The sequence below is a fragment of the Camelus bactrianus genome, chromosome 3 (genome assembly GCF_048773025.1).
Source record: "Camelus bactrianus isolate YW-2024 breed Bactrian camel chromosome 3, ASM4877302v1, whole genome shotgun sequence".
Lineage (NCBI taxonomy): Eukaryota > Metazoa > Chordata > Mammalia > Artiodactyla > Camelidae > Camelus > Camelus bactrianus.
In genome coordinates, this window is record NC_133541.1 from 42,051,203 (window position 1) to 42,065,202 (window position 14,000).

General features: G+C 34.7%; 1 protein-coding gene across 2 annotated transcripts in view; it reads left to right on the top strand.

Annotated features, from left to right (window-relative positions):
* Positions 1 to 14,000, top strand: part of NDUFAF2 (NADH:ubiquinone oxidoreductase complex assembly factor 2) — a 153,577-nt gene that overhangs the window by 104,483 nt on the left and 35,094 nt on the right. For both annotated transcript variants that reach the window (XM_010966257.3, XM_074358768.1), the window contains one exon: positions 5,567 to 5,607. In XM_010966257.3, the coding sequence (XP_010964559.1) occupies positions 5,567 to 5,607 (41 nt within the window). The remainder of the gene's footprint in view (positions 1 to 5,566; positions 5,608 to 14,000) is intronic.

Here is a 14,000-nt window from a genome sequence, read left to right on the forward strand (position 1 = left end):
AAACTTATAGAAGAAAACTTGACAAATTGTTTCAATCATGGGATAGTCAAAGAATTAGGACAGACACACACACACACACACACACACACACAAATATAAAAGAAAAAAATGATGAATTGGGCTTCACCAAAATTTTAAAAATTCTATTCTTTAACAAACCTTTGAGCACATGAAGAGACAAGGCAGATGGGGAGAAATTTTGCAATACGTATCTGATACAGAACGCATCAGAATATATGAAGAGCTCTCATGACTAAATAATCAGACAAACATCAGAATTTTAAAAGTGTTCAAAAGTTTTGAAAAGACATTTCAACAAAGAAGATATATAACATCAGTAGTCATCAATGAATACAAATTAAAAGCATCATGAAATACCACTAGATTGGTTAGAATTTAAAAGATTGACAATATAAACTGTTAATGAGGATATAAGGCATCTGAAACTTTCATAAATTTCTGGCTGGAGTTTAAAATGGTACAACTACTTCAGAAAACAGTTTTGTCAGTTCTTTATAAATGTAAATATACACTTACCCTATAACCTGGGGATTCTACTAAGTATTTACCCAGAGATACAAAGAAATAAGTCTTCTCAAATACTAGTACCCAGATTTTCACAACAGCTTTATTAATAACAGCCAAAAACTGAAAACCACCCAAGTGGTGAGTGGATAAACACATTGTCATTCTTACATACAGTAGCACATTACACAGCAATGAAAAGAATAAACTACTGCTATGCTCATTGTATTTATTGTTTATTGCTTCATATTAATATTACCACAAATTTAGTAGCTTAAAATGACACACTTTTATCATCTCCCATTCCTGTAGTCAGGAGTCCAGGCAGAGCCTAGCTGGGTTCTCTACTTAGGATCTCACTCACAAGGCTGCAGTCAAGGTGTCAGCCAGGGGTGCATTCTCATCTGGAGGCTTAAGTGTAGAAGGATCCACTTTCCCAAATGTGTGGTTGTTGGCAGAATTCATTTCCTCACAGTTGTAGGACTGTGAACTTCCATTTTTTTTTTTTTTGCTTGATGTAGGCCAGAGACCACAGTAACCTTGTAGAAATCACCAGCAGTTTCTTGCCATGTGAGATTCCCAACAGGACCATCTTTTTCCTTGTAGCCAGCAGGGGAGAGAGAGAGAATCCAGCTAGATAGATGCTATCATTTTACATAACATAGTCATGTAATTACACACGTCCTGTCACCTTTGTCATGTTTTGATCATTGTAAGTCACAGATCCTGTTCTCACTCAAGAGGAAGAGATCATACGAAGACATGATCACCAAGAGGTGGAGGTTGCAGTGGCTATCTTCAGAGTCTCTTTTCTGTACATAGTAACATGGATTAAGAACATTATGTTGAGTAAAATAAGCTCTATGCAAAAGTGTACATACTACTGTTAATTACATGAAATTGTAGATAAGGCAAAACTAATCAACAGTGACTTTTTCACTCATTGAGGGCTCTGGGTGAGTTAAGATGGGTGCTTTCATGCAGTCAGACATTAGGAAGCTTTTGAGGGTGATGGAAATATGCTATATACTGATTGCGGTGCTGCTCACAAGGTTGTATGCATTTGTCAGAACTCACAGAATTGCTCACTTAAAATGGTTTCACTGTATTGCAGACTATTGATAACTGATCTATAATTTTAGTTTTAAATGGTCATTTACTGAATCTGGTGATAAATGTCTCATTTACCTTAACCCCTGTTGGCAGTGCTTCTAAAAGTGTATTAGCCATTTTCAGTGCCTGTGGAGATTTGAAGAACATACGCTTCATGAAATATTTTCCTGCCTGCTTCTTGTAGTCTGTATTAATGACTAATGGGAGCTTTAACTTGCATGCTCACTTTTATGCTCATTATAGTGTGTTACATTCCAATAAGAGTATTAAAGTTCAATGAAAATCTCATGCATTCTGATGAGAATGCAAATGAACATTGATGAAAGAGTGCTAGGGTCTTAAGGCATAAACTATCCAGTTATCTTACTAAATTCTGTTCAAACAATGGTTACATTATAATGAAGACCAATACAGAATCCACCATACAGATATAATTAGCAATGGCAAAATCATTATATAATTTATAATTGAATAGAGGTTCGGTTCCAAATTTTTCCAAGGTTAAAAAAAAGAAATGTAATGATTTGATATTAATGCTTATTTCTGTTCCTTCCTCTGCCTAACCTTTGCCAACCTTCAGCAGGACATTTCCTTTGTTGTATGTAATGACTGGGAAACTAGGTATGATTATATAAATGAGTGATCACGTTGGAAATTTCCATCTGTAACCTTTATTGGATACATAACAGTGAACAGGCATCAACCATCATCTCAAGACATTTCAAGTATCTGGTTATTGTAGAATTATAAATATACAAACTTATTTCAACAATTGCATTTATCTATCTAAACAAAAATCTTTTTCCTTGAGCCATTTAAAACAAAACTAAAGGAAGCCCTTATATCTTTCCTTAGAGAATAGTGTCTCATATGAGTGAATAGTCTAGGTGGTACTAAATACATTATGTGGGTTATACTACATTTTTACACCTATGAATCAATTTTATAAAAAATTTATTCATAACCAGTAAGCTTTAAAAAACACATGTCAGAGTTTTCTGAACCTATTAATCTACCTTGGGATTTTAAAAAGTTACTTGGATCTTATTGAAGTATTTTTCTTTTTCCAACCTTACAAAAAAACTGAAAATGCTATTTTATAGACTCATCAGTAAGACAAATTGTTGTTTTTCTTATTGTGATAGTAAGTGTACATTGTACCATTATACTTTTTTGTGCATGATCTAATGCCGATGGTATATGTTTATAGACTCTAGGATACATAGCAGTCATTGGTAAAAAGTATGATAGTTAATAATGGGTTTTTTAAAACATTTTTTATTGAGTTATAGTCATTTTACAGTAATGGTTTTTATTTTAGATTATATGAAAGTGTTTTTGAATCAAGGTATATAGTTGTTGCTAAAAGGATTATACATAATGGTAGCCCTAGCACAGGAGTTGGCAAACTTTTTCCTTAAAAGGCCAGATGGTAAATGTTTTAGGCTTTGTGAACCATATGGTCTTTGTCACAGCTACTAAACTCTGCTGTTATAGCACAAAATATAATAGATCATATGTAAATAAATAAATGTGATTGTGTTCCAATAAAACCTTACCTATGGACACTGAAATTTGAATTCTATTTAATTTTCACGTGTCATGAAACATTGTTCTTTGTTTGTTGTTTTTTCCAACCATTAAAAAAAAAACAACTGTTGGCTGAATTTTGCTTGCAGGCTATAGTTTGCCAGCCCTTGTCTTAGCAGTTGATTTTTCTGAATTAACTTTCTGATCTAAATTAGAACTGCAGATTTATTACTTAAAACCTTTTAGCGGTATATGGCTCATGGTTGAATTGTTTTAAAAGAAACCTCTTTCTTGGGAAAAAAATGCTCATAAATATAGGTAACTCATTTTTATTTTGACCATAAAGAAGCAGTTGAAAAATTCCAAAACCACTTGTTTCCTTGATTGTACAGAGGAATCTTGCTACTGGATTTTCTAATACAGGTCAAAATCCCATTACAATGAATATTTTCATAGTGGAAGTATTTTATAGTGGAAGTATTCATTCAACAGCTGTATTTAAGTACCTACTCTTTCGAGGCATTTAGATGGTAGAAAAATAAATCTCCTGTGGATGCATTCTGCCTTTGACAGCCTTTCAGCCTAACAAGGAATATAAAACCTGTGCAAGTTGTGGCTAAAAATGGACCAAATAGAGATGGAAGCCAATAAGAAGAGAATGCAGAAAATAATAATAGGGATAGAAGTTCAGAAATAGGAATAGAGAAAGCAAAACACTGGGACTATATTAAAAATACATGTATGAGGTCAGTGCAAGAGAGAACAGAGCAGGGAGAAATCGGTAATCACAGGCCCACAACTGGATGTTGTTCTTTCTGCTCCTACAATCGCTTACTACTGTGCTTGTCATGAGGACAGGCTCTGGTACTCTTACTTGGATGACAGAAGGCAGGCTGATGGAGCTAGCTGGTCAAAAGAGAAGGTGGCTGGTGAATGGACAGACTCAGATTTTAGAACCAGTTCAACTAGTGTTTGATTCTCAGTCTGTTACTTAATAATTATGTGAGTTTAGGCAAGTTGCTTAATCTTCCTGAACCTCACTTTCCAAAACGGTAAGATGGGATCAATAATTCTTGTTTCCTGACATGTAGTTAACATTCCTCTTCCTACTTTAGTGTTCTTTGCTTGTTGCTTACTGAAGTTGAGACACTGCTTAGTGGAGAATGGGTTGTTTTTAGAGTCAGAGACAGAGTTAGATCTGGATTCACATTCCACTGTTACTCCTTAATGTATAAATTTAGGAAAGTTATTTAATTTCTCTATAAAATAAAGATACCTTACAATTTTGTTATAAAGATTGAATCAAACAAAGTGATGAATTAGTGGTTTTCTACTTTTTAAAGACCATCTTCCATACATACATTTATGGAAGTTTCCTATATCTCACAGTTTCCTATATATCCTCATAAGCCAAGCAGATATTATTGATCTCGGCTTTTTTGAGTGTGTTACCAAAAATACAGTTTTACTGAATAACAGTGATAGTAATAACTTAGACTTGCACACTTACTGTCTGCCAGACTCTGAGTTAAGAATTTATATGTATTATTTCATATAACTTTAACAACAACCCTAAAATGGAGATACTAGTATTATAATTTATATTTTATAGATAGGAAATCTCATGCTTAAAAAATTAAGTAGCTTGCTCCAGGTGATGCAACTAAGTGCTGACATTGGGATTTGAACCCACAAAATCTGCCTTTGCTCTCCTAGGCGCCATACTGTATGTCTTCATGTGATTCTGATACACTTCCCCAGTGGCAGCTGCCCCACTCCCTCCCTGTTGCTATAAAAGCATCTAGCACAGTGCCGAGTGCCCAGTGGGCACTTAACAAATATATGCTCTTTCTCCTTTGCAGCTCATCTCACAGATGTTGGAGCTAAGGCCTGATGATAACAGCCATAGGAGATGTGCTGCTTGCTAGAGCAGATCAGGAAAGAAATCTCTGTCAATGAAAATTTTCTACATCCATTCCTTTTCGTACTGAGCAATAATTGATTCACATTTCCAGGATAATACAATTTTAATATTGCCTGGAAGTTTACTGTACTACAGTTTGGCCTATATGCCATATATATGCTACATAGAATTCAGACGATTATAAGGTATGATTTTAGTCATGAAACCATCCCCTTTATATCCTCCCCACACTTATGTATTTTTAGTGACACAAATCACCACCTGACATATGTTTGTGAGTTTCTTTTCCGGGCCCCCTTCACTAGTCTGTATGCTACAGGAGAGGAGGGAATTCATGTTCAGTTCCCTGTTTTATCTCCAGTGCCTAAAACAATATGTAACAGTGATCAGTACATATTTGTTTCACATATGAATGAATAAAATGTTTGTGAAAATTATAGAAAACTTACATTTAAATATTATTTTTCTTTCTAGCTTGGATTAGAAAAACAAGAAAGACTCCACCTACCAGTAAGGTAAGAATACACAAGAAAAATATTCACGTATGTGTTCATAATGCTGTGTTTCTCAGTTGGGAGTTTGTACTCTCAGGAGTTATGTGAAACCTCAAAATAAATGTAATGCCATCTTCCGAAAGTGTTAATTTTACTCCACAGAAAATAATTTCAAACATTTTTATAATATAAATGCACAAATTATGGAGTATAACATAAAATTCATATAAAATTTTAAATGAAATAATAAAAATTTAAAACAAAATAAAGACACTTTTAAGAACGTTTGGACTTACAGCAGCCTGCAGCAATACATTTCCCCTGGTCCCTGGGAGTTCTCTGTTCTGATATGGATGCTTTGGTGGAAAAGTTTGAGAAACACTGAATCTCTTAGTCCTATCCAAATTATGCTCTGCATATTTTGCCCTTAATTTTATATAAAACTTTAAATTTTATAATTTTACATAAACTTAATGCCATCACGTATCTGAAGAAACTGTAAAATATATAATTTGCATGTAACATGTAACATTCAGTAATTAGTAGTTGAATTGAGTTTCACTTAAAACTTTAGAAACATAGTTTTGATGGTATGCAGAATAAAAAGCATAGCAATGCTGTGGTATTTGTGTTTTTAAAACAGGTATTTCATAGCTTTTTATTTTAAAATAATGGCATAAAGTGTTATAAAATTATTTTATGGAAAATAAATAGATTTCACAAAAGGAAAGTTTTCACATTTATTACATGGTGCCTATGCCTTTTCTTCTGCTATTGAGGATTCCTCGTTTCCCTCCCCTATTTCCTCACTACTACAAACCTTGATGACATCATGTATGGGCTCTGATGTTTAGGACATGCATTTTGAGAAGTGAGATGCTCCAGGGCAGAATTTAGGATGACCCATAAAATTGGCGTACCGGTTTTAACTTGTTCCGTTGCTCTCAAACTAACCTACAAAGTTTGTCTGGCCGAAGTCTGAGTAAGCGCGTCTTTAAGCCCATTTCTAGCTTTGCATATTGTTTTCACCTTGGCCTTGTCCTACTCTTCTCAGACCCTTTTTTCTAATATCAGTGAACTTTTGAATAAAAGAGGGGAAAATTCAATATGATCCAAGAATCAGAAGCGTCCCCCATGGTTTACAGTCATTTCCAAAATATTCTTACCTTTTGTGGGCCCAGAAGAGTATAGTACCTTTGCAGTCCAAGTATATTTCTCTCTACCTGTCCATCATTTTTATCTTTCCTAACCTCCAGATTGCTCTCCCACACTGATGGCAGAGATTAGAACCAGAATTACATTGTTTTCCTGTCATTGTCTTCCCAAATTTCAGCCATTTAGTTCTTTGATTTCATCCACACCAGTGTCCCTACCTCAAAGGAACAACCACGTCCATAGCCACACCTTAGTTCTTACTATCACCAAACACCACTCTACCACTAAAATTTGTAAAACTCTTCAGTCCCAGATTCTAGACATACCATATTAAGGGAGGAAAAAAATAAGACATGTATACAGAAAACCGCATGAATTAAATATATTGCTTAATGGGTTATTATAAGGCAAATTCCACCCAGATCAAGAAATAGAACTTTCTAGCTACTCCAGAATCATTTGTCCCATCTCAATACAATCTCCTTTCTCCCCACAAAAGCAAGCCTGGACCTGACTTTTATAGTAATCATTTATTCACATGTTTAAACAATTTTTATCATCCAAATGTACATTAGATTTTAGACTTGTCCATTTTGTAAAAACTTTATATTAGTTTTAAATCACTTTCAGTTTGTGTTCTTCCTCCAACCCTTTTATTTCCTTACAAATTTACCTGTTGAAAAACCCAGCCCAATTGACTTAAAGAGTTTGCCACAGTCTAGATTTTGCTGATCTTATGCTCTTTGTATAATTCAACATGTTCCCCTGTTCCTCTGTCTTTCTTCCAAATTGGCAGCTGGATCCAGAAGCTAGATATTCATGTTTGATCTGTGTGTCAAACTTGTGGTTGCCAAGGGGGCGGAGGGTGGGAAGGGATAGACGGGATTTCAAAATTGTAGAATAGATAAACAATATTATCCTGTATTGCACAGGGAAATATACACAAGATCTTATGGTAGCTCACAGAGAAAAAAATGTGACAATGAATATATATATATGTTCATGTATAACTGAAAAATTGTGCTCTACACTGGAATTTGACACAACATTGTAAAATGATTATAAATCAATAAAAAATGTTTAAAAAAAAGAATATGAAAAATGTTTGCCAAGACTGCAGGAGAGGATTGTGTATGGTTGTCCCTCTTTTTGTGATCTTTGCAGTCACTCATGCTTAATGTTGAAGTCAGTTCATTGGAAACAGCATCCCACTCTTGCATATCTGTTGAAACAAGTTTGTTCTCAAGATGCTACCAATAATTTGAGTTCTCTACTTTTTTTCAGACCTCTTAGTGAACTCCCACCCGCAAATAGACTTTTAGCCATATCACCTGTAGACTGTGGCTAAACGCCAGCCGGTAGCAATTAGAATACCATTTACAATAGCATCAGAAAGCATAAAATACGCTGACGTAAATTAAGCAAAATATATGCAAGACATGTAGACCTAAAACTATAAAATATTGGTGAGATAAATTGAAGAAGAGCTAAATTAATAGGGAGAAATACCTGTTTATAGATTGGAATATTCGGTATTGCTAAGATGTTAATTTTTCCAGACTGATCCACAGCAGTAATTCTTACACTTTATCATGCATCAGTTACTGGGAAAGCTTGTTAAAATACACATTGCAGGACCTTATCCCTGGAGTTTTTGATTCATGAGGTCTGGGTAAGGTCTGAATATTTGCATTTATAACAGGTTCCCTGGTGATGCAGATGCTACTGGGCCAGAGCCCATACTTTATGAACCACTGATCTATAGACTCAATCAAATAAAAATCCAGTTAAAATCCCATTAGACTTGTTTTGGTAGAAATCAACATGCTGACTCTAAAATATATATGGAAATGCAAAGGACCTAGCACAGCTGAAAGCAATCATGGAAAAGGAGACAACTATTAGAGGACTTAACACTGCCTGGCTTTAGGACTTACTCTAGAACTATAGTAATTAAGATAGTGTGGTACTGGCATATAAACAAATAAATGAAAAAGAATAGAGAATTTAGAAATACACATTATACAGCCAATTGGTTTTTGACAATAGCACCAAAGGAACACAATTAGGAATGGAAAGTATAACAATGATGCTAGAATAACTTAATATCCATATGGAAAAAGATGAACCTTCATTCCTACCTCACATTATATACAAATGTTCATTAGAGATGGATCATAGATTAAACACAAAAACTAAAACTATAATGCTTCAAGAAGAAAACAGAATATCTTCACAACTTTGGAGTAGACAGGAGACAGAAAGCACTATCCATAAAGAAGAAACATTGGTACATTGAAGCAAATCAAAATTAAAAACTAATGTTCATCAAAAGAGACTATTAGGAGGGAGGATATAGCTCAATTGGCAGGGTGCATGCTTAGCATGCATCGAGGTCCTGGGTTCGATCCCCGGTAACTCCATCAAGTAAATAAGTAAATCTAATTTTACCTCCCTTTAAATAAATAGATAGATAGATAAATAGATAGATAGATTGATAGATAGGCAAACAAATAAATAAATAGTAAAATGACTATAACTCAATAAAAAATGTTTAAAAAAAGAGAATATTAGGAAAGCAATAGACTAGGAGAAAATAATCACAGTACATGAATCTGACAAAAGTTCTTTTATCCAGACTATATAAGGAACACTGCAACTCGATGATCAAAGACAAAACTAATAAAATTGGGTAAAAATCTTGAATAGACTTTAATAAGACACAAGAATAGCCACTAAGCCTGTGAAAGGATAGTTAACATCACTAGTCAAACCACAATGGAATACCACCACACGTCTATGAAAATGGCTAAAATTTAGAAGATTGATAATAACCATAACTAGAGCAACCATAACCCTACATACATAACCACTCAGTGCTGATTGGCGTGAAAATGATACAACCATGTTCAAAAACTGACAGTTTGTTATAAAGTCAAACACACCTATCCTGTAACTCAACAGTTTCTCTCCTGGCCACCTTGAAGGCTGACGGAATCAATTTTTAGCACACTTCTTGGGAAGCTCTGGTCAAAAAAAGGTCTAATTCCTTGGAATACCATGCAAAGCTTCCCAGTTTATGCCCAGCCCAACTTTCTAGCTTTCCTCCTTATATTTGTCATACCTACCCTACTCTCCAAGGAACTCCTTGTTGTTTCTCAGGTTTAATGTCTTCTCTCTCTCCCATAAGCTGGGCACTTCTGCTTATGCTTAATTCCATTTAAAAAGCCTTTTAAAAAAATTCTTTGATGCTTTCCTCAACTTTTTCCCCAACTTCTTAACTCACGGGGTGAATCACTCCTTTTTTGTTATAGCTATACTACCTTGTGCACCTGTATAACCCTTTGAGTTTAGTGTTATAATAATTACTTGTTTTATTTGTCCATGTTTCTGACTATATTGTGAGCTATATGGCCCAGGAATTATGTCTTACTTATTTATATGTCATAAGCATCTAACACAGAGCCTGATTCATTATTAGATAGGCCTTTAATGGCAGACTTGAAAATCTCAATGCCATGTAAGTCTATCACACAGTTTGTATGACAGAGTTTGAATTTTCCAACAACCAGCTACAAAATAACCCTGTGAAACAACATATTTTGAAGTTGAGCATTGCCTGTATATTTTTCAGGGAAATGCACATTTTACTTCAGTTTGCCAGTATAGTTCAGCACCTGTTATCAATTCAGCACAAGTTGAATTAACATTTCACAAAACTGAGGTAGACTTTTCTTAGTCTTGACTCCATTCCATTAGAAGTCACATATAGCGAGTATTTTGAAATACTGCTTCTCCTTTCATACTGACAATATAATAGGAAAAAATAAAATTTTCTGTTTGAAAAAGTGAATGAATTTATTGCCAAATATTAATAAAATATATGACTCAGCAATAGGTTTACAAACTATAGAAGAAAGCAATAATAATTAGAGCCCATTCACTTCATTTTTAATATATATGCTTCATGAAAGAGAAAGAGGAAATTCTCAAAACTAGTAGAAAATGGAGATGGTGATTCTGTAGTCTAAGGAAAGGCTCGGCAGGTAGGTAGGACCGTACTTTAGAGAACCTTGATTACTTGACCATGTTCTCAGATCTGGGCTGGAGTCTCCAAAGATTCATTTTTGTCCGTGTCCAAGGTGATTTGGCTCTAAAAGATACCACAGTGACTAAAACACAAGAGAATTTAAAAGGGATGCCAGAATTCTAGTCTATTAATTTACAGTAGGAAGTTGAATTGACACACAGGAAAAACAATAAGCTATCTGGTGAGTATGGCATTAGGATAAGGGAAGTTAAGTAGTAAAATAAATGTTTGATTACATCAGGCTTAAAAAATCACCTCTTGTGTACATCTGTCCAGGGATAGTCTGACCCACAGGAATGGAAATATTTAAATAGAATTGGCCATAATTCCCAATATCTGTCTTTATCCTAGGAGTAGCCTTATGATTTGGAATAGAAAAATTCCCACGAGCTTGTGAGGTTTTTGCTCCCATGGACAGTGTTTTTTATGGATTGCCAGCATTTGTTTTTATGATTCTCCTTTTTCCTTTGCTTCTCCTTTCTGATTGACATAATTACTTCTTTTGCTGTTACAAGAGTTATATTATGGTCAAATACTGCTGGCCCTGCAGCTCTTCTTTTGTTTTACTCTTTTCATATCTCTTCTCTGGCCTATAATGTGCTGATCTTGCAGTTTAACTTTCAGAGAGGAATTTTGTTTCTGAATTTCTGAGGCCCATTTCACTGTTGTCTCCAAATGACTGACATTTATTGAGTGAGTTCTCTGTGCCTAATATTATTGGTTCATTTTATAAGTTACAAAAGTGAAATGTCTTAAAATTGACATTTTGCACATATAATCCTGCTTTCCTACTGCCTTAATTGGGAAGTGTATGTTCTTGTGGAAAAATAGAGCCCTACCCCCAACCTCACAATATCACTTTTGGGAATATAGTGGAATTGGATAAGAAAATTGCAGCATGTTCATACACTGGGCTGTAACATCATTCATTAAAAATGAATGAACTGGAACTGCATGTATCAACATGGATAAATCTTAGAATCATAATACTGAGTAAAAAGAGCAAGGCTGCAGAAGATTTCATACAACACAATACCATTTATATAAAGTTTGAAAGCAGGGAAAGAAAAAATGGACTTTGAAGTAAAGTTAGTGAGTTAAACACGTGAGTTTACTTTCTCTTTTTGAGCCTAATGAAAATGACTTTTTAGAGGGATTTATTTTTAAAAGCATACACCTACAAGGTCAAGGAAAAATTGGAGAAGCAAAACCATCAACAATGCTTTGGAAACTGGAAAGCACATGAGCAAGTAGTAACAGATTTATCAAAACTGTGAATTATGACTCCTAATCTGGCAGAGCAGAAAGCTTAGAAGGAACCCAGTTTAAACCACAGAACCCCAGAATGCTCAGTAATTGGCAGTGCTGGGAAACTCTGAAAGTTGAAAATCTATTTAAGAAGCAATTAGATGTAATCAAATAAATGTAGAAGAAATAATAAAGTTGAAAAATCACCATTTTTCAACTGTTATTTTGGTAATTGATCCAGGGAAAAATCATTAGTGGATACCAAAGCCACTGGATCAAGTTTAGTTGGGGAACAAGATATTTACAAGGTATCTCCCTACAGATTACTTGTTAATTACGAAGGGGAAGGAAAAACTACCATTATAGTGGACAAACAGCAATACTGTCTTAACTAGGTGGTCAAAGGTTTTACCAAGTAGAACAGACTTGACATAATGTATGCCTCTTTGTATGATGCACTGAGAATAAGACATCATTCATGTAATATTTCTTAAAATGCCCAACCTTAATCTAATCATGAGGAAGTAACCAGAAAACCTAAATTGGGACACATTTCATGAAACATCAGACCTGTCATGTCAGTGTAAGGAATGACAAGAAACACTGATCATCATGACAACTGATACATGATGCTGAACTGGGGGGACAGTGTTGGGATAATTCTTGAAGTTTGAACATGAACCAAATGTTAAATAGTTGCATTGTATCAATGTTAAGTCTCCTGAAGAACAAGAAAAGGACACTGTTAAATTCTCTTTGTGAAAGTCTAAAAACCAGGCAACTTTTCTGCTCAGTTGAAAACTGGAAGTTTATTCATGGGAAAGGAAAAACAGTACGGTCTGATTTACAGACAAATTTGAGGAAAGAGGTACTGTTCTGAAAACAGATTAAATAAACACATACACACGACAATATTAAGTTGAATTATAGATAAGTATGTGGCAAATAAACAAAATTCATTTATTATTGCAAAGAAAAATGAAAGTTGGGTAGGAAAAGGAAAAATAATCCTAGTCTACAAGTAACTCATTTGTTCGTAGTATTTACTCATACTAATATAAATATTGAATATTGCTCTACAACTATATTGAGAATATTAGCTCACAAGGAGGATGGGATAAATCCTCATTTTCAGTAATGAGAAGTTAATATACAAAGCTTGCAAATGAGAAGTAAGTGATAATATAAGAATGTTATGAAGGCGTTGAGGCAGAGTTGGCTTGATAGCTGTCAAACCCTTTGTGGCTCCCTGGTTTGGCCTGTACTGCAACCATAAGTATCAGCTTCTGGAGAGAGGGAAATACTGTTTTTCATAATAAGCCTTTTAGGATGATGTGAGCCTACAAACTATGTGAATATATAACTTTGATTTAAAGAAAAGAATTTGAAAGACACATACACAATGCTGTAGATGAGGGGCAGCAAAGTTTTTCTTTAGAGAACCAGGTAGTAAATATTTTGGCCATCGTGAGACAGTCTCTGTTGCAACTATTTAACTCTGCCATTGTAGTATAAAAGCCCTTATGGAGACAAGTAAACCAGTGAGTGTGGCTGTGCCCAGTATAACTTTATGTACAAAACAAGTGGCAGCAGAATGCTAGTTTGCCAACCCCTGCTGTTGATCAGTGGTTTTCAAATCAGAATACCTATATCCTGGGTACACAAAGACTTCCTATAGGATGTACAGGTATGGATAGCTTTAAAGCAATTAATTTCCATATTCTCTCTTTCCATATGTAGTCCCTCCTAAAAAAGATCTGCCTGAGAACTCCTTCTGGTCTGCCAGTTCTCCTTTCTGACTTCTTTCATAATCATCTGTCTTTCAAAAGAATAGCTTACTCCTTGTCCATCCTAAATCTTACTATGGTGCATTGCCTTGGGGTTTAAAAATCAGGGCACCAAACAAAGAGACTATTGGAGA